The 22,366-nt window shown below is 39.7% G+C and overlaps 2 protein-coding genes across 3 annotated transcripts in view; both read right to left on the bottom strand.

Moving 5' to 3' along the window:
• tmcc3 (transmembrane and coiled-coil domain family 3) overlaps positions 1–17,229 on the bottom strand; it is a 30,359-nt gene extending 13,130 nt beyond the window's left edge. The window contains exon 1 of one of the 2 annotated variants that reach the window (XM_026362501.1): positions 16,960–17,229. In XM_026362501.1, the coding sequence (XP_026218286.1) occupies positions 16,960–17,004 (45 nt within the window). In that variant the 5' untranslated portion in view covers positions 17,005–17,229. Of the gene's footprint in view, positions 1–6,485; positions 6,737–16,959 lie in introns of those variants that run through there. The other variant, XM_026362502.1, reaches the window with a different exon arrangement.
• A 2,814-nt stretch (positions 17,230–20,043) lies between these two features.
• On the bottom strand, positions 20,044–21,786 carry ndufa12 (NADH:ubiquinone oxidoreductase subunit A12). Its single transcript, XM_026362503.1, has 4 exons — positions 21,658–21,786; positions 21,132–21,217; positions 20,766–20,853; positions 20,044–20,311 (listed from the first exon to the last, which is right to left on the bottom strand). The coding sequence occupies exons 1-4, from the start codon at positions 21,744–21,746 to the stop codon at positions 20,131–20,133; spliced, it is 444 nt and encodes a 147-aa protein (XP_026218288.1). The 5' UTR covers positions 21,747–21,786; the 3' UTR covers positions 20,044–20,130.
• Positions 21,787–22,366: the final 580 nt, after the last annotated feature.

Below are 22,366 nucleotides of genomic sequence, written 5' to 3' on the forward strand. Positions count from 1 at the left end.
ACTGATCTACAGAAACACTTAAGGAATACTATTGTGACCCATATCTCATGGGATTAACCAGAAACATTATTCAACCACAAACAAAAAATTATATCATCCAACCACATCCAGCATATTAATCTCATACAACAGAACATAGTAATGTATCTAGAGACAACAACTGCATTTCAAAACAGAAATACACTTTGCCTTATGTACATGCACATATAATATTAAACTAAGGAAATAGTTCTGGTGGAAAAAGTTAAGTGAATCCCCAGGGCTACTGATTTTAATAAAAGCTAAATGAATTAAGGAAATCTAGAGTCAGTGAAATTAAACTGGAGGTGTGGGTTGAGTTGCACAAACATTTTCAGTTTGCTCTTCACAGGGAGCATCTGTCCATAGTTTATGCCTAGCAACACAGATCTTAGAAGACCTTCTATCATGATTTGTTGAATTGCTTGAAGCTGGGTTTACAACGTGATCTCAACGATCTGGTGCACAGTTCGACAAACTGTTTATAAATGGAGATGGTGTGGCACTGTGGCTACTCTCTGTATAAGTGGGCGCCCAGACAAGTTTCAGCCTCTAAAAGCACAGTGAGCAATTAAATGTGACATTCAAGATGTCCAGACATCCCATAACCTGAATGAATGAGATTCTTCAACTAACACCTGACACCTGAAATACAGCAAGTGAGTGAACTTGGGGTCCCAGGAAGACAAGGTGCACTTTGTTTGCTTTTCCAACTACAGTTTCCAAGTGAAGAGTGAGAATATGATCTAGTTATAGTCTATTGCATCTGTTCAAACTGTCTCAGGGAGTTGTTAAATCATCTTCACAGTCATTATCCACATGGTTATATTAATGTTTCCCAGCATAATGTGAGAATTTAACTGCAAATCTCTGGACAGGTGCTGTTATGGAAATAAAATTCTGAGGTTCAAATGAATATTTTACCCAAAGGCAGGAACTGAAAGGCATCTAGAGAAACATAGCAAAGAATGCATTTACTTAAATGTGGTGCTTTTAGGGCTCTACTCATTTTGGTCAGTGACGCACAGTCAGCCAGGCTAATTACTTTTTCATGCCACTCGACAGTTCAGTCACAACACCGCATGTTAGGAACAGCTTAAAGTCTGCATTTACAGCTAAAAACAAGAGAAGAGGTTTAAAAAGCAGTAAGAGCAGAGCTGGCCACATCACCATGAGCCAGGAAGGTGAAGATAACGTCTGTAGCTATTGGTGTATGTATGTATGTATATGTGTTTTCCACATTTAGACAGCTAAATATTTATAAAGGGGAAAAATGTAATGTGTTGTTCTGTTCCTCAGAAAATGGCTGATTACTTTGATTATGGACTGAAAATTATCAAATAAGTCAAAAATACATAAAGGCTGCCACTGCAGACCCAGTGGTTAGTCCTTTAATAGACTGAAAAATAATCTACAATTATTCCGACAACTGAATAATTGGATAATTGAGCAATTTTCAGCGTTTCTAAGCAAAAGAGCCAAGATGTTCTGGTTGCAGTGTTCATGTGTTTACGACTGTTGGTCAGACAAAACAAGACGTGAAGTAGTGAGTCCAGGCTTAATTATTCTAATTGTCCAAACATCTAAAACCACAAAATACCGATTTTATTATTTGACATGCTGTAGTTTGGTCTATTTCCTGACATTTTATGAACTAAGAGTTTAACCAAGACAATGTTGTGTAGCATTCAGGGACAGCACAGAGTGTAAGCCATCTGTGTTTTTAAAGGGTTAGGGTTAACCCCTACCACAGAGAAAACAAACTGAGGTCTGAACTAAACCTAAATAAGTGATAATTAGGGATTATTTTCATTAACAGTTAGTCTATTGATCTACTTTAGTCTACCTTTGGAATTTATCAGTTAAATACAAATGTGAATAAAATGAAAGTTTTCTTTTATAGTATTTTCTAACTTTTTATGGCCCAAATAATGACTCCATTAATTGAGAAGATAACTTATAGAAAACAGTTGTTAGTTGCAGTCCTAGTATGTTGACAAGTTAGAAAATAAAACATCAGAGGGGGCTGAACCACATTTAGTCAGCTGGCTAAATACAACTGCTTACACAGCGTAATAATCACAGTGAATCAGCTTTATGTGATATGAGTAGGGGAAAAAGAAGTGTGTGTGTGTGTGTGTGTGTGTGTGTGTGTGTGTGTGTGTGTGTGTGATAGCCCCAGCACAGGATCTCTTTGATGGCCACAGCATTTGTGTGCTGGGTTAATCTGCACTGTGTTACTCACACACCGGCATCACTGCTGGTGTGTCTATTCACTGTCAGCTTAGCCCACTCAATCCCTAATCCAAACGCACAGAGAAAGACACAGAGAGACAGACAGACGGCCAGATAAACCTATGTACCTACATGTGAAATGTCTCAGTAATTTACCTATCACAGATTGCCTCTGTTGTTTCATTTGAATAACTTTATGGCTCATTTATTCCAGAATACGACACAGACGCAGAGAGAGAGAGATGCAGTGAACGGATTCCACCGGTTGCTGTGACAACCGACGCGGATGAGCAGAGCCGGCCTCGCACCTCATCGTAACAACCGATGAAGCGAGTGTGGAAGGTGAAGACCATCAGTCAGCTCCCATTCAACAACATTCACTCCTCCTCTTTTGTTCTCTCTCAATGGACGAACAATGGCTGCGTCTCGGCTCATTGCTGTGATTTGTGGTGCTGATGGCGGATGTAGGGGTGGGGGCTGTGTCAGTGTGTGTGTTGGTGCGTTCTCGCCATTAAACTGGTCCTAGAGATAGATTTCAGTCGGATTTTATCAAATATAAATCTGAATCCAATTCTGAATCCACTTCTTTAACAATTTTGAATCGTTTCCAAAAAGTAGTTTGTTTACTGTTTTTGTTTCACTCAGTGTAATGACAAAACAAATTTTAACTATTTATAAAGTATGTTAAAAACACCTGTTGCATGTAATCAAAGGCTGGGAAGACATCATGCTTTTCTTAAACTCTATTTTCTACATGTCTATTGTGTCAGGTTTTTATCTTTGTTTAGTTTTAATCCCCACATCAGTCCAAAAGTGCCAAAACATTCAATTTGTGAAAAGGCATCACAAAGAAAAACATCAAGTCCTCAAATCTCTCACCAGCAGATTAAAAATGTAATTTAATTATCAAAAGAACTGCAAAATTTATTTTCTGTCGATCTAATAACAACAAATTGTTTCAGCATTTAGTTTTTTAATGATTTATTTTCCATTGCAGCAAAAGAACACTGTGGTTTGGAGTCCGTGTGCAGGTGTTTATCTTCTTAATTAAACTTTTATTATTAACTTTTTTTAGTCCCACAGTGAGAAACTGCATTGTGGCCAGGTTGCCGCTTTGAGGCGCCAATAGTTTGGGGTTCAGTGTCTTGTCCAGGGACACTTCGACACATGGCCAGGGACTAGATGGAACCAGGAATTGAACCACCAACCCTGGTGTTCGTAGACAACTGCCCCTACTACATTTGTAAGAAATTTAATAATTTAATTAATCTTTAAGAGTAATAACTCCTTCCTCCTCAGATATTATATAAACTCCCGCTTTGTGTTTAATAATGAACTAGTGAACTATTATATTAAAATAATACCAGATTAATCAACCACTAAGATCTGAACACTAGATCATCTGGGCTCCTGACTGTCCTCTAGCTCATTTTGGCATTAAAGAGAAGGCAAAATGCCAAAGATATTAGCTGTATGGGACTAATATGAGACTAAATAAATACAACACAGAGTGTGCCAATATCCCATTAGACACTGCCCTACTACGGTCCAGACCATACTAGCTGGCAACACGGTGACAAACTACATATTTTCCTGAAAAACAAACGTCTGCTATTTTCTGACAATCCAACACTATGGGTCACATGATGTATTTCATAACCTGAAACAAACAGAACTCAACTTAATCTGACTGACAGAAAACACAAAAAGTGGAATAAAGTGGAATTGGATTTTTGGTAAAGCAATCTCCAGTTTCTTGATATGAATCTAAGGAAGAAAAAACCCTTTAAAATTACCCCATTTCTCAGAGGGTAATTTCTGTCAGGAGCTTGGAGAAGGAAACACACCCACACCCTTTTCCTGAAGATCAAAAAGCACAAACAAAAGCTTGGAGAGAATGAAATCTTCTGCTATATGAAAGTAGTAGTAATTATGCATAACCTCCCAAAAATACATTCTCTATTCAGGCTTATGTAAACACACACAGAGCAAAGTGACCTTTAAGAACCATCCACATTGATATTCTGCTAAACCGAGTCAACTGCAGTCCTGAACAACTCAATTTCCTCCGTGATTATCATTCGCCCTCTCTCTTCATCACTCAGGAGGTAAAGCTCAGCATGTCTCCTGTATTTGTTATATGAGAAAAACTGGAAAGCTGAGTCATATATGAGACACGAATGTCTGCAGTTGTTAATGCAAATCCTTCAGGAGACAGTTACCATCTTAAATGAAGATACTGCTGAACAAATGCCAAATGTTTAGTGTGCATTGTGTTTGATGGGATACAGACATGGCCGGGAGGCATTTTGTCTGCTGCAGAACATATAATCCTGCAACCATAAAAAAGACATAATGAATAAAGTGAGGTTGTTGAGAAAGACCTACTCATTACAGAAGGTGGTATTCAGTGCATTTTTTTTGCTATACTGTCTTAATAGCCGATTAATTGATCAAATAAAATCTTAATTTAATCACAGTCATTGTTTAGAGCTATTTTCCAATCGAAAGTTAAATATTTATTTTATTTTTTGCATTGTTGCTTAATTTAATGACTCTTGTGTATTTGATTATCACAATAGTTCTTAAATTGGCACTCAGATTTGCTACGTTACTCATGTGGACTGCCACTTAGATCAACGAGATCCAATTTCCTGGATGATGGACTGGTTACCAAGACATAACCAGTCCTGCTGCTTTCACCGCCTCCTGTGCAGAAACAAGACTTTCCAGCTTCTCACTGGATGTTGCTTAAGGAAATTGAGTGACTAATGTTTCATTCTTCCAAAACAACGTAGGCACAGGTGCCCTTCGGCAAGGCACTACATCCTGTACCAACAGAGGTACTCAGTAGTAATCGATGTTTGGTGTGAAAGATGCTCAGCTAACACAACTATCCCTTCCGAGTGTCACCAAATAAAGGACAGGATGGTCTGCTTCCAGTACCTAATTGCTTCGTAAGGGTGTTGTGAAAACATTTTGTGTGTTATTGTGTATATCTTGATGCTGACACACAACACATAGCAGGACAATGCATCACAAAGTTATGGTTCACAGTTGTATATGTGGGTGTCAGCTGGCAAGAATAATGTTGTCATCTTTCTAAGTGATTAAAGCTGTCTGAGTGGCTCTTATAACAATTATATTTAAATTAAGTAAGCAATCTTAAAGCAATTTAACTCAACATTAGGGTTCATTCAAGAAACGTGAACTGCATGGACACAAAAAAAGCCTGTGCACCTCCTCTTTATATTAAGTCTGTTAACAGTTGTCATGTACCTGTAGCTCTTAACGTAGATGTCCGATTGTCAACTAAGCAGCAGCTCTCTGTATATTTGAACCCCCTGTAAGTGGGTCAGAGAATCTGTTTCCCTGTCATAACAAAATATTCAACCTTAAGATGCATAACATATGGACACAATCAAATGTGAGGTGGAATGAAGATACATTACAAGATTTGAATATAAACCTGAAGGCATTGCAATATCTGCACATACACTGGATAACCCAGGTCTTAGTGTGCCAAATGTCCTTCATGATGTGTAGATGATTAAATGGTTCATTGTCTGGCAGAAGATACGCAAGAAGCGTCATTCATCTCCGCCAAGCTCCATTTAAATATCCATTAATTTAATGTCTCGTCGCATGTGAGTGCAGATACAAACAAACAGTAGCATAATGTGTAAGCCGATGATAATAGGAATATAGTAAGATAAAGATATTAAGAAAGGAAATTAAAAAGAAGAAAATGTACTGACAGGAGGGTTGGATCTGTGCCGAATTACACAGAGTCTTCTACAGATTCAGGAGTATTTAAATGTGTTGTGCTGCAGAAGATATCAACATTTTCCAAAGAAGCAAACAACAGTTTAAGCTTCTTCAGGTTAAGTGACGTGTTTTTCCTCTTCATACGAAAACCTGTCGGGACCTGTCGGTAAGAATCGCTGTGACAGATGTTTTGCTGTTTATCAAAACACTACTTGGAAAATAGGCGGATGATGACAGAACCCGACGGTTCGTTAGCTGGATTTAGACATTCAACAATTAACGTTCAGACACGGTAAACTCGTATTTGAGATTCCCCAGCTCCCAGTCACTGACACCAGATCAGGCTTTAAATCACAAAAACGTATGGGTTTGTTTTAACAGTACAGATTTAAAGGTTGACAGCAGCGGTGTGGAGTTTAGTTAGCTAGCTAATGTTAGCTAACTTAGTACAAACGTCTATTTACCATTTTACCGCCGCCGGTGTGACCGTATCCCTGACGTTACTTCTCTTAAACTTTTCTCCACAGCAGCACAACCAGCTCCGGACATAATCTCGGGACTCGAACCGGATCCCCCGCTCCGTGTCGTGGTCCTCAAACGAAACTAAAGTTGACCGTTGTCCGTTAACACCGTCGGAGCAACACATGCCATCACGGCGCCCGCTGAACACCGACTGACGGGTCGGTTCGCTCCCCGAGTCCGCCCGGCGCCGTAATCCTCCTAAACCCCGCGAGCAACAGCAGCACAGTGTGGGATCAGACCAGGCCCCGCCCGCCGCGTTGCACCGAGGGAGGGGCTGTGAGGGATATCCAATACACCCACATGAATTAATTCATCAGAGAATGTGGATCTCCCAGGGTCGGTGCACTGCAGGTACATGTCCTCAAATATACTATAAGTTAAGTACATTTACTCAGCCATACTCAGTATTTGAGTATTACTTGTGTATTTGTACGTTATGATCCACTGTACACCACTACAGATTCTAATATAGTATTCTCACTCCCTGTGTATTTCACAGCCTCAGTGGTGATAGAAGTCTTCCTCCATCCTTGAATACTGCACCACAGAAATACTCTGTTTACAACGTATTTATTTTTGCATGCAAAGTTACTCAAACTGCACTGCAAATTAGGAGTGTTTTAGCCAAAATATACGAACAAGAACAATTTAAATAACTATTTTTATATGTGGTTTAATTATAATTATTATATCGTGACCTGCTGCAAATCTAATGCAGGGCCCGCGTGCAGTTTACTCAGATTCTTGGATTTGTGTGCTGTAACCCTCTAAATACTTGGGTACACTTGGGATCATTGTCCCGTTGAAAGGTCGGTGACGCCCAAGCTTCAGCTTCCTCCGGATAGTTGAAATATTCTTTGCATTTCACACGCTGCAGGTTACAAGTGCCAGAGAAAGCAAAGCAGCCCCAGACCACTGCTAAGCCACCACCATGCTTCACTGTAGCCACGTGTACTTTTCAGTGTATATTGCATTCTTCTTCCCCCAGACAAACCACTCATCCATAAGCCCCAAAAGTTCCACAAAACAGATTCCCCAAAACCTCTATGGCCTATTTGTTTGATTTTAAGCATACTAAACAGGTTTAAGGGTTTAGTTTGTCTTACCGTGCAAACTGAAACCTCAGGTCTTGCTGCATTCTTTCGCAGTGTACACCTGTTGCAGCCTTTGATAACATTCCCTATCCTTTCTCAAGTGAAAAGATAGATGAATGACCTGATTCATGAATGATTTAAAGGCACAGCAGGTCTGCACTGGTCCTACTGATAAAGAAACCAGTTAGTATGGATGGTGACCCTGTCATATGATCCGAGCCTGCTCATAGTTTACTGCCTATGCACACATTAACAATTCATCTTCACGATGCTACGACCTGCCATCGCACTCAGTCGCCCGTTAACCATTGTGACAGGTTTATGTGCCGACAGGTCTCTGTGATCCCGCCTGCAGGGCAGAGAACAGCATCTGGCACCGAGGCCGCCTGCAGGGCAGGAGCTCCGTTATTGAAATTTGAACTTGACTCAAGCTGATTCGATCAAATCATTTCTCTGAGCGAGTGTGTGCCCATTTAGAAAGATCATTGCACAGTTCTGGAAGAGATCAGCAGCAGTCTCTCTGCTATGATCAATCCTAACAACCTCATACACTCCATTTCCTCTGGGTATTGATTTGATAAAATCCATCCTCATGCGTGTCAAAGAAAGCAGCAGCATGGGGAGATGAGCAGAGGAGAGTTAAATGTGACTTTTAATTAGGTCCAGATTGGTACATTACCATTGATTTGGTTCAGAGGGGCATTGGCTGTGGGCTCACATAAAAACAAATGTAGTCATTAAGAGTAGATTTTTAATGGATACTACAGCGCTGCATGACGCTATGAGGCCGTGAAGCTGGAGGACAACAACAGAAGAGCAGTTTGAGATTCTTTGAAAGAAAATGAATCACACTCTTTGTATTTTTATGACATGTTGTATTCGGTCACCACAGACCTCACCACATGTGGCATTTTAATTAATGAAACAGAGTTTGTTATCCAATTGTTCTACAAAAAAAGGAACTGCAGTGCAGTATTTTTGATGTGCGGGATATAAATATCATAATTCCTGGTTAAAACATTACAGAATATGCGTGTAGACATAAAATCCACTCTGTTAATCTCAAGATACCATTGTTCCCTTTCCTCTCTGGCAGTGTTTGTGTTCTTCACTGACTTCCAGCCCCACTTCCTGTCTCCCTCTCAGCTGTGACACTGCCCAGAACTCCAGAATACCAAAGACTTCCTAAACCCCGATTATAGTCCGGAACATTTAGGTGTGGCTCTGGATTGTTTAGGTGAGAGCAAAGGTCAGGACGTTCTGCTGATGCTCTGGAAAGCTTAAGGAAGTTTCTGTTTCAATTTTACGAATGCTTAGGTGAAGGAGGTCAGAACGTGAAAGCGAAACTATCTGTAGGGATTCTGGAGCGTCTAGGTCAGGGGACTCTTGTTGTTAGAATAGTTGTTCTTTCCTTTTTCTTTTTTTGTGTTTGAGCTTGTTCTGCTGCCAAATAGCCAAAAAAAGAACATTTCATTATAGTGATATTGCACAGTTAATTTGGCTATTGCTCTACCAGTACCTGATTTTGAGTGCAGCTATAAAATGACAGAATGCCATGAAACACATTAACTTTATTAAAGATTATTTGTTTGTTTTTTTAACTACGAGCGAGAACAACTCCTGCACTAAGACACAGCTTGTGTCTCTGCCCTAAACTCTGTGTTCTCCAGAACAAAGTCAGGAACAACACCCACAATCACCAGTCCTGCACTGGTACAGTAGCAACGTCCAAAAACAATCAGGCTTGGTTAAAGATACAGAGGGTAACCCCGGTACAGGTGTAAAAATGAAAGGGGAACCTGTTTCTAGTAGTTTGGTTTAGGTTTAGGAATAAAAAGAGAGTCGGGAAATGCTGTGGTTTGAGTTTGCCTTTGTGGTTTTAATAATGAACACAGTAGAAATTATAGAACTATTGTGGTCAGTGTTTAAGAAGCTAAGTTGAGAGTCGGTTTAAATATAAAAACAGAAGTCTCAGTGGTATTGGTTGGTTTGGATGGTAGGACCTACGACAGAATCAGTTCTACAAACAACAATTCTCATTTGTGTTTTTTTGGAAAATCTAAGTCGCAGGAGCGTCTCCAAATTATTGTTTTTTTCCAAAAGCGTACTAAAGAATGAGACAATACGTTTTCATGACCTACAACAGACAAACGCTGGTTTACTTTACTGCCACCACAGTCTGACACCTAATGTATGTAAAACCACTTTCAGTGCTAAGGTTTTTTCCTTCCATGCCAGTAAACGTGACGTCCCCTCTAGTTTCAGTTTCCATACGTGACGCCAATATGCGTGTGAAAACACAAATGATGGACGCAAAGAGCTAATTGTGGTTCTGTTATTTTTTATGATACAGATCAAATCACCTGATGTCATGGAGAAGAAAAAAATCACAATTCATTTCACGTACTAGCATTAAATGCCATTAATATATTAAATATTTTGTCTTTTTTTATTATGTTTATATTTTTTTATCTTGCTAATGTATTAAGAATTTGTCATTTAGTGCTCAGTGTTGTCAGTTGAGAATATGATGAACGCAGAGGACCAAACTCTGTGTGCATCTGTTAATATAACTCATCTCATCATCCCTTGTGCCATGAAAGTCAAATCAGAATCAATTGAACAGAAGGACGCTTGCACACATGCACGTTCTCTGAGCTCAGTAATTGGAGCAGTAAAGTTATGGTGTATTTTTGGATTTCATAACCCCCACACAAGCCCCATTTGAAAATAAAGACGCATCCCTTCTTCCATCGCACCCCACCACCACCTCACTCATCATTCTGTGTGTTTGTGTCCTCAGATCACACTGTCTGCTTATTAAATCTGTCAACCTTCTGCTCGCTTTTTTTATTGTAAGTTGATGCTTTCGTGCCAGCAATTACATTTTCTTTCATTATGTGTGTCCCTCCCTCCCTCTTTCACCTCAAAGCTTTCATCTCTCTCACTATCCTCATTTCCTTTCTTTAACTTATTGCTTTATAACGTATAGCATTTCATATTCAGGACGCTGCTGCTTCAATCAAACTGAGCTCAGGATTTAAAAAGGAAAGTTGCAAATTTATGCAATCCCTCTGGATCTGACTGTCAAAAAGCTAAATATGTCAGCATGAGTGGTTTCAACTGCATAAATGTTGTTTCCACCTTGTGCTATTAATGCTGATAAGCCCCATTAGGCTCAGCAGCAAACGAGTAATGATCCTTCGTTGCACAAAAACACAAACAAGTTGCGACAGAGGGAGGAGAGAAAGAGCTCTAGCTGTAGTCTGGCAGTGGGGACAGTGACTAATCAGTCTGGGCATCCACATATATCACCAGGCAGAAATAATCAGCAGAGACGACTCAGTCTGACATGGTATTATCAAACACGCTCCAGTAGCAGGGACAGCCATGGTAAAAACGCCTGTATGAAATGTAGACTTTGCACATAAAGTCCATCCTAACTTCATTTTAACTAGTAGCTAGTTTCAAACTAGTTGTTCAATAAATCAGCTTGCACAATTAAATATCTATTGTATATATTATAACATTAAAATTGTGATCTTTTAAGCTGATTTGGTGAATTTGCTAACAATTAGTTGCTTATTTACACAGCAAATAAGGCAGGTAGTTTCAATATTTTCATTCTCAGCTGTCATTACTTCCATAGTCATGCATCAATAGGGATTAATCTGTAGGCCAGAAGGTGTCCTACACCTAAACCTACATGCATCAATGACCAATCTCTATCTAAGAACTAGTTGTTGTATGGTGTAACCAGCTTTAATAGCAAGTCTTTGCAGCAAACCAACTAGGAGCAACCAGTTTCTGAGCTCCTTTAACTTACTTTCCATTTTTCAGTTGTTGCTTTTCGTCCTCTCTCTGCGATCTATAACTCAAAAGCAACTCTCTTTCAAACAAATTAACAGAAGAAGCTTCACTACTCCTCGTCATGCCCCTCCAGAGCTTTTCAGCCTCTACAATAGCATGTCTTCAGGGAGGGCTAAGGTTCCCTGCTTTCCGGCCGTGTCTTTTGTCCCAGGCGAGCAGGGGAACTAAATGAAGAGGCATTTGAATGGGCGTCCTGGGAATGGAAAATGTTTGGTGGTGTTTATGGTGCTCTGGCTGTAAATTTAAGCTGGAGCAGAAGCTCTGCAGCAGATAGGATCAATCCTGTCGGGGGTTAATAATACGGCCACAATTTAAAAAAACCTGGTGCCGTTTTATTGCATACAGTAGTTATGTAAATGGAACTGACGATACTATTACACACAGAGAACAAGTACAGAATAAATTTAGGACTTACGAAACAGATGTCTCCTGAAAAGGCAGAACACAGAAAGAGTTTTAGTAGCTGTTTATACGTCCACTAAACCAAATGAGAATCTATGTTATTAGTTTTCATGCCCTTTAAACTACAGCAAAAATTTATTTGATTTTAACATCATTTCACTTATTTCCCATGTGTTCCTATCTTCTTCCAGTTTTTGTCCCAGTTGTCATAAAAATCTGCACCTGAATTTTATTCCTGTGAAGCTTTGTAACGGCAATTTGATCCTAAAGTTGGGTAATAAATGAACAGAAATTGCTAATGAATGGTTAACTGAATAAATTAAACAATGAAAAATGCTTTTTAATCTCCCGTCTGGGGACACGGTTGGACCCTGACTTACTGAATCAAGCTTGCTGTGGTGCAACACAGTGAAATGAAGCCATGCTGATGCTTATATTCACTCAGTTCGTGACCTCTATCTTCTAAAGTTAAGTCTAAATAATTTCTTACCGATCTACCTGTACCTGCTATTTCATCAGCACGAGTTCAACCACCAGCAGCTTCTGGCTGTTTCCTTGTCACTTTAACGCTGTTAACCATCATGCATGAAGAGCCTCAGATTGCATTTGCTTTTGTCTACCTACTGAGTGTATAATAAAAAACAACTACCTTATTGATATATGCAACAAAAACAGCCGTGTTTTTATAAAAACAAGCTGAAACATGCCTGCACACTTTTTGAGATGATAACCATGTCTCCATTTAGCTCAGGTACAATGTTTAGACGTCAGGTTTACTCCACAGGTGCTTAAAAGTGTTGAGTTCCAGATGATATTAAAGGGTTGCACCATTAATTTTACTTTAAAAAGGCTAGTTTAGTAAGATGAAACCATAGTTCTTTCAATTTTTTTAAAGAAATTCACTTTAAACCAACCTATTACAATAATGAATCAGTTATATTAGGGATTCAATGTGTTTAACAGAGCAATAGGAGCAGGTAGATCCACTGAAAATGTGGAAAAAGCTAATTAACACTAAACGTGAGTTGAAACTGAATCTGTGCTGTTGCAGGTTTTAACTATGTTTTTCTACGGTGCAGTAACATGAGCTGCTGTGATCATCCGAATGCTTTCACACACACTGCGGCTTCTTCAAACGAACACGGACACCAGAGGCCATTTGAAAATAAATATCTAAGGGGTCACACTTTCAAAGTGTGTGGGGGACGGCAGCAGAGCTACCAGACACACTTTGATGTCAGCGCCGACCCCCCCGTAACCAGCCGGTGACATTTCAGGCCCTTTGTCCTCATCTAAGTGGTTTGAGGTCTTTGAGTTCTTTTATTTTTTAAATTAAATGACGTGGAGGTGGACAGAGAGAATTAAAAAGCTCGGACAGACACAGAAGTGTGACCTTAAAGTGAGAGGTCAGAGGTAAAAGGAGACAGTGGCTACTGTGGTGGCTTATTATATATAAAATAACACCATAAACATTTACTTAAAAGTGCCTATAATAGCTGTATCATTACTTAGTATTGTGGAATGGTTAATTTGAGAACAATAGATTTTAGTACTGAATAAATGTACTCCTTATTAACGTAAACGTAATCTCACAGGTGGAGAAGCTGAAGCTAATTATAATCTAAAACAATACATCAACTAATTTAAGGATTTAAGGAATCAAATAAAATGGAATAAATTTCTTTCACTTGTGTCTTTAGGCCAAAAATGTACTGATCTTTATTTATTTTTATGTTTTCTCCAATATACTGTTTATTAAATGTTGAACCAACACCTCTAAAATGCTCCAAGGTACCTTCAACATTAGCATTATAAACTTAATGATGATAAAAAAAAAAGCAGGAAACTGGAAATCTATCATTGTTTTGTTGAAAATACAAAACCTGTTTCTCCCCTTTACAGCTGATGCTACAAGCTGCAGACACAGACGAGGTTATATGTTAATGAGGAACGTGCACGTCTGCACACACATGCATGTGCAGCTTTGTTTAACTGTGATTTAACCAGACAAGGCAATCAGGAAGAAATTCAATCATATGTGGGGTAATGTTAGTCACACCGCTTAAAAAAAAAAAAGGATTTTTACGTGCCTCAAGCGCACACACACACACACACACACACACACACACACACACACACACACACTGGTTTATCGAGATCAAATCATGCTTAGAGAAAAAGCTTTTGCAGAAAATATTAAAAAATCAAAATTCACTGTAGGGACTATTTGTTGGAGAGGTTATTAAAGATAATAAACAGAGGTTCCTGACAAATATGTGAACTTGTGTGTATGTGGTCTGGTGTGCTAACATCATCTGTTGTTGCCATGGTGACCCGTTAAGCATCTGTAACGGACATGACAAGAACATGATGGACACTACACTTACAATTATATGTGTGTGTGTCAGATTTGGAAGCTGCAGTCTGCAGATGAAGATCAAACAGGCGGTCATCAGTGGACGTCATTATCATCATCATCATCATCATCATCAGGGAAAATAAACACATCACAGACGCCCACGTAGCCCGAGTCGAATCAGGGTGAGGGACGAGTTCATGTTGTCTGTCTCCTGAGATGTATAAACTTAAAACAGATGCTTGTTACCACTGACATCATATCTCCACTTAGTGGTTAACAGGAAATTAATTAACTGTGATATGTGAATGCTGAGATATTCACTGCTAAATGTAAACGAGCGAGGCTCCCCCTTCTAACCAATCAGAGAACAGCAACTTAATTAAAGTGTAACTAGAGTGTAAAATGTAAATGAAATTTAAGTCTTGTGTATAAAATAACATATATAACGTGTATAATAACGTTATCTCAGCAACAGTCAAACCATAACTTACAGATATTCTTTGCAGTTTGAACAGAGACTTCTCTACTAACCTCAAACAAATCTGTTTTCCATTCACCTGTTTCTCCTTTATGGTGATTTTTCACCTGTGACTGTGAAATGCTGACACCGACTGGAGACAGACAGGTGCTAAAATAAACACGTGAATAAAATCCTATTTGTTTTGTCCATGTAGAGCAGACGTGAGTCACTCTGTGGCACAAATATTGGCATTTGGCCATTTTAAGGCTCGTTACATGAATGTAGCCTCAGCCGTACCAACAGCATGGGGGGGGTATCAGGCAAAATGGGGCTTTGAGCTAAGTCATAATGCTAATATGCTAAGATAGTCACAATGACAATGCTAATGGGGGCAATGTGAATTATTTTGTCTAGTTTTTGTTATTTATTATTGCACATGTTTATTTTAAAGGTTTTTTATAACTCCTTTGTGGATATTTATATTAAACACTGGACAATGTGGAAATAAGAAGCTGTCAGCGAACAAGTTCACTGTGATGTCGGTGTCCAGGTGACAGAGAGGTTAGATTTAAATCAGTTACTGCAGCTTTCACAAGCTGAGGAATAAATATTTTTAACCGTCTGCTGTTGTTTTTGGCCGTGACGCTGCACACACCTGCAGAAGAAAAGCCAGAGGAAGTTTCACAAGTTAATCCTAAAGAGAACATGAGCAAATTCCACAGCATACGATGCGACATCTGCTGAGACACTTCAGTCTGGACCAAACAGGTGATAACGAGAGGCCCTACGTTCATTTAGCTGGAGGGGAAACCTGCAGAAACAGGCAGCGCGGGACGCACACAGAGTTTTACAGAGACTTTCTTCACCTTCAGGCAACAGTTGCTTTTATTAATTAACTCACTTCCTGAGTTTATGCTGAACAAACTGCAGCTGCTGGTGACTCAACACAGTGAATAATTTCTGATTCAGACACTGATAATCATTCGAATAATGTAGCAGACACCAGAGTGTTGGGTACACAATATGTTTGAGAGCAAAAGTGGAAACAGTGGCAGGAAAATATCAGAATGAAGGGAGTGCACATAACCAGGGGGGTGAATGGTTATGAGGTTTGTTACTGAGCAGCTTATTTTGTTATAAATAACTAATAACTGACGATCGACCTGCACATGACGAGCCACAATAACATGAGAGCTGTGTAGTTGACACATTAGACCATGATATGCTCTGAGCTGTTATCTCTGTTAGGCTGAGTGTCTGATAAAGAGACACTGAGACACTGTGGTGGTTAAGATGGTCAGATGATGGAAGTGACCACAGTTAACAGCTGTTGAGTTTCTACATGTTCAAGTCTTTGCAGATGAGCTGCACACAACCAATTTGACAACATATCAAGTGTGCAGCAGCTGTGAAATGACTTGAATCTCATTATAGACTTGTTGCATTACGTTCCTGCATGAGGACGGGTGAAAACACACTGGAGGGAGCAACGTCTTGCTGCTTCTTCCTTCTACTGTTTCCTTGTTTGCAGGCTGTTGGCTTCACAGGAAGAACCCATTATACTAGAAGGGTTACATAACGTTTTGACTGCGTTTTGTTGCACATATACCGGGAGACTGAGGCACATGATACATGCATACATAAAAACACACAATGTCAGCACAATAAGAGCAGCCCAGAGCACAAAGACCATCCAGGGTCTGGCTCAGGGGATGTTTCTCTTTCAGCCACAGAGCACAGTTATTTTTTTTTTTGGAGCAGCTGAGACAGCGATGGCCACATAACGACAGGAGGAACCAACCATGACCCCGTGCTCGAGCACTCAGAAGCAGAACAGAGAAAATCAGGGATGTTTTTTCTAGCAGCAACTGAGAAAGATAGATAATACAGTTTTAGAGGTGCACGTGATGCGTGGTTCTCTGTACACATTCCTTACGTTGGCCGAGGCCAATCACAGGCTGCACTGAAAGAATGAAACATGGTGCAACTTGCCTGACTCGACCGTTTACCGTTCAAAATCAGCTTCCTCGATTATCTCTGACCGTAAAAAACAAATCACTCATGCAGCAAATCAACAAAACCGTACAAGAGGATATGATCACATACTGAGAATATGAACTGCTGAAATGAAACAAGTGGTGGAAGGTGAACAAGTCACCTGGCTGACGAACACAAATCAAAGTCGACCACAAGGAGACGCGTTTAAAGTCGTAACAAGAGCAAAACTCTACCTCTGTCACATAGATGAGTGGGATAGCGCTGTAGTTCTTCCTCATGCCTCCTCCTCTTCCTCACAGCCTGAGGTCAAAGTGCACACCACAGCAGCTTCAGAAGACCTGTGCACATCAGAGAGCTCTGTCTGCCTCTTTGAAGTTTTCAGGACTACCCTCTAAGGTAGGAGGAGTGTGTGTGTGTGTGTGTGTGAGAACAGTCCTCTTGTGAAATCTTTTGCTTCCTGTGTTACCAGCTATTAGACTCAAATCAACCTGCACGTCCTGAGCTGCATTCTCAAGCTTACTGTACTCTGTACTCTCCTCACACACTACCTCTGCCCCCTCTGTGGGGGTGTATGTGTGTGTGTGTGTGTGTGTGTGTGTGTGGAGGGGGGGGGGGACCACCTTAAAAGGCATGAAGCAGCCCCAGCAGGAATTTGTCTGATCCCTATCAGCCACCCTCCACTGGCTCGGGCGCACACACCAGCAGCAACCGCGGCTGCCAATCAGGACGGAGCAGGCAGAGGATGGAGTGATGAAGCTGAGGAGGGAGGAAGGGGAGAGATTTAAGGGAATGAATGAGTGTGGGAGTGTAGAGTTCCTCCTCTCAGACTCACTCCCTGAGGGCTGAACGCACTCTACAGGACGGCGACAGCACTTCCAATCTAAGTAGGTGTGCAGACATCTTTCTATACTCACTACTTCAAAGAGAACTCGATTTATAGTGAAGAGGTTTTAGTGGAACTCGCTGCGTTACATCAGTTCAAGTCCTCACAGCTATAAAAACTCCAGCATGGGTGTGTTGATGCGAGTGAAACCGGACTCTGCTCCCACTCATAAATAAAACCTTTGAGCTCCGAGTGGGAGTGAAAACCGGAGACACTGTTTCTTGTACGCCAGCCGACTTAGACGTTAACAAACAGGTGGTGATTAAATGTTATTTTAACAATTACAAAGAAAAGAACAAAGCTAACACTACATCATCTCACTGACAAGTGTTGTACGTGTCACAGTAACATCCAGCCGGCGTTTCCAAGAGCATCACACTACCGTCTTCCCATGGTGCATCCTGGTTCCTGGTGCACGCCAGCTCTGTCGTGACCCACTTTATTACACATAACACAGTGGAGTCTCAGGCCTGTTTCACAGAATGAACGCTGATTAATGAGCAGTTCATCGAGTTTTGTTACTAAATGGTCATTTTCAAGTCTTATAAACTCTGACAGGTCGGTTTAGAGCTTTCTTGACCAGATGTCCTGTATTTATATCTCTACTTCCACTCTGTAGACACAGTTTTTACCTCTATGAGTGTATTTAGACTAATAGTTACTTGTATTGACAGTAAACTAGAGAGTTTTCTCTTTTCAAACAGAACAGAGACATGAGTTTTATTTTTAGGGTTCAAGAACAGGAACTGTTTTATTTTGGGTGTGACACTTTCAGACTGTACAAAAGAGGAAACTGATTTTTTTAGAGGTTCAGTAGATGATAATGTTCAAATGTGTAAATACAATTATACAGTTCATTACTAGTACTAGTACTCAGTTACATTCTAAAACATACACTGTAGTTTAATTTACAGTTTAGAAGTAATGATTTATTAATTGCATTCGATTGTATATAACTTATATTTATGGTTTTTAAAGATTTATTTCTTACCACACGTTCAATGTCTCTGTTTCATTACTAGCTCCTATATGTTTGTCTTTAATTCTCCGTTAAAGGAATATTTTGACCCTTTAGGACATGAAACTACATCCAGGAGCTGAAACCACAAAACTGGATCACAGGGACCTCCTCACTTTACCTCTGGAATGAGCTGCAGCACAGTTTGAAGACTTTTATTGGTTCATGTTACCAATAATATTTGTGATAGTTTAAATTGTGTCTGATGAAGAACTTCATAATTAAAGTTTAAAGAAACAGGAAACAATGAAGTGGTGGAAACAGCTGGTGTTAAATTTAAATAAAAACTGAAATTTAAACTTCTCCTTTAAATAAACAAATCATGTTTTCGCAGTTTGTCCTCGTTATCTGTTCTGTGTAAAGAGCACTGAGAGACACTTGAACCTGGAGTCAAAGTCTCTGTGCACTGCCAACAGAGCAGATCCAGGAAACTAATTACTAGAACTGAATGACACCCAGTCATAATCAACATCATTAGCTGCACCTGTACTTCACCTGTCAGGACAAATATCTGACATGTAAACTTCTATGGGAGGTGAAGGTTGTATCTGTGTATCAATAAGGAATAATGCACACAGCCCCTTCCACTGTCAACCTTTGACCGGCTCCCTTGTATGTGTAGAAGAACACATGGGGAGTGGACAGAACTAGGACTCACTCACTGATGTCCGTTTACGTTTGCAGAAATCAGTCTGAAAATACTCATCAAGAATCTCAGAGGCTTCTCCAGGTGTCAAATCCCTGAACGGGAAGAAGTCGGACATGAACGATGCAAGAGGAGAAAACAGAAAAGCGAAGGGCAGTGATGTTAAACAGAGGAGACAGAGAATCGAAGAAGGGGGTGATGGAGACATGACAGTTGGCAGGAGTGTGTCTTGACATTATGATGGCTCTCGTTAGCCTCTATGTGGCATCACTAGCTGCTGCGTCAGCGATGACACAGCCTGAGAGCAACGTTATCTGCTCCAGTTGCAGAAGATGAATCAGCTAACGAGAGACGCAGCAAACACAAAAACAATTCACCAGTTGTAAAAATCCAAGTTAATGAGCACATTGAATTCCACCGTCACGTCTCAAAACAACTTCCAGCCTAATTAATTTTTAGGATTTATAGGAGACGTAGGCTCCAAAGTCTCCTCTGGTTTCTAAATACAGACTGGAGAGGATTGCTGCTTTAAGAAGTGCTGACTCGAGAGGATGCCAAAAGCTTTTTAAGTCTTTCTGTTGCTGTCAGGACAACAACACTGAATCAGACAAATTAAAACAAACAACGCCCCCTCTTGGACAATATTCACCATTACACTGATGCTGCCCGCTGCAGCTCACCCGTCTCTAAACAGTGAGGCTCCTTATTTAACTATGGAAACCATTATTTTGCAGCAGACACTTATTATAATAAATACTACATTAAAAAAACATCTGTATAGAGGTTTTATTCAGAGCTTGTTGGGTACAGTGGCAGGAAACCATAATTTACAGCGTGGGAGATGAAATATGCAAACTTTACTGAGCTCCAGCTTTGGGTGGAATCCACTCGTGGATCTTCTTGCGGGTGGTGGAGTACGGCACGTACTGCTGGGGGGTGCCGCTCACGTTGAACTGGTGAACTTCAGCCAAGAACTTCTTGGGCTCTGGTGGATGTGTAGTGGGGGGGTGGTCTGTCATACAGTGCAGCCAGCGATGCCTGAAGAGCGAACAGGAGGAATTTAACTGCTTTAAATATTAATGTCTTCTAATTCTGATTCTAAACCTGTTCTGCAAAGACAGAACAGTGAAATAATGTAAACCCTCACTTACACATATGGTTTACGGTAACTGTGAGGTGTTTTTTAATTGTATCCCTAATAGTTGGAAGTAGTTGTCAGATCATCACCTTGTATAAGAAGACATTATGTTACTTGTTAACTTACAAATGTTTAGTTTCTTTAATTTAACAAGAAAAAAAAAAAAGGAAATAAGATAAAAACAGAAAGAAATACATTAAGCTATTTATAGACATTCAAGAACATCATTTATTTACATACATTAACATATGTACTGTATAAATATATAAAATGAGACCAAAAACGCACAAAATACTAAAGAAACAGTAATAAAAGGTGCAGCCTAAATACCAAATTAAAGGTTAGAGGTCGTACCATTCAGCTGGCACCATGCTGCCGTCCACCTCCCACACAGTTTTCTTATTATTCATCTCTGTGGTGTAGATCACCCAGCGGTGACGTCCTGGACACACAGAGAAACATAATTTAATTACAACAACATACAACAACAAATAAAGAAAGAAAGAAAAAGAGGAATGACATGTCGCTCTGAGGCAGGTGCAGACTTTTATTTTATTTTTAATGTTTAATTTAATGTTTTTTGTGAGAAGTCTGGTCTAAATATGCAATAAAAGCTCCTGAACATCTGATCATCCTCTGTGTAATCACTCCAGTTACATGATTAGTATTTTCAAGGTACACGTCCAACAACACTCCTAAAATCCTGCACATTTTTCTCACCAAAGAAATAGTGCTTCTTGTCTTCATAGTATTTGTTCCCATATTTATCCACACCAATCAGGGTTCCTGTCTTCAAATCATTCACCCTGCCAACAAATAGTAATGTTAATACAGTTCAGTCCTTTACAGATTAACAATAAGCTTATTCATAATGTGTTTACTACACAGTTGGTAATAGGAGACAGATTAATTTAACGTTTAACAGGCTGCTCGGATCAAAAACACAAACGTATATGCTGCTAAAACAAACAGTTTGAAGAACAGATTGTCAGACGATTTGATGCATGGCTCGTAAACATTTTAAAACCTGTTCGTTTTTTATATTCAGTACAAATTAATTTAGTAAACTTACCTTGGACTTAAAATCCCACAATATTAAACAGAGTTTGGCGCAACCGTCATCCAGCCGTTTGTCAACATGCTAACTTAGCTTTGAGGGTCACACGTTCATTTTCCGTCATGTCCAACATTTTACAATAATCGTTAAGGACTTAATACAAACAATAAAACATTTTATTTCACTTACCTGAAGAACTGAAGTAACAAACCTCGGACTCCACCGTGACCTCCTATTTGTCCCAAAGCCCTTCGGACGAGGTTCGCATATTCCGCCATCTTTAGACGGAAGAATTACGAAGACGGACCGTTCTGCATTTTAAACTGGTCCGAGTCACACAACAACCTGTGTGCTTTTAGTTCCGCATTAAAAAACGGTTAGGGAACAACTACAACAATAATAACTTATCACTTACCTGGATATACTAAAAACATAATGCAACGCTTTATCAAAATAATATCAAAATACAACATACAAACGTTAACATTTTTATGTGTGTGTGTTTTAATGCAGTGCTACTGTTCAGGTCAAAGATCACACTCAGTACTGGTTTGTCCTTCTTATTTACTTCTCTTCTCTGAGATACTGTTTTTATCCTCACTCTTGATACTGACCTGTTGCTGGTCAAACTAATTAGTTGTGCGATGTTACACCAGGTCTTATCTCTTTTCTATCATCAATGAAGCAAATATACCAACTTATCTTTACGGTTGATATGATGACCTGTTTTTATCCACCAGTGTTTCTGTTTGTCGGATGAATTACAACCAGCCTTCACTTTTTTTAGTTTAAATTTTCACTAAAACCGACTCTTTTTTAAGCCAATAATGTTTTTTAGAGGACACTGATGCAGAGCCGATGGCTCCTGACACAGACTTGAACTCGTGCTTTTTAATTA

This window comes from Anabas testudineus, chromosome 23, assembly GCF_900324465.2.
Source record: "Anabas testudineus chromosome 23, fAnaTes1.2, whole genome shotgun sequence".
In the NCBI taxonomy this organism is placed as follows: domain Eukaryota; kingdom Metazoa; phylum Chordata; class Actinopteri; order Anabantiformes; family Anabantidae; genus Anabas; species Anabas testudineus.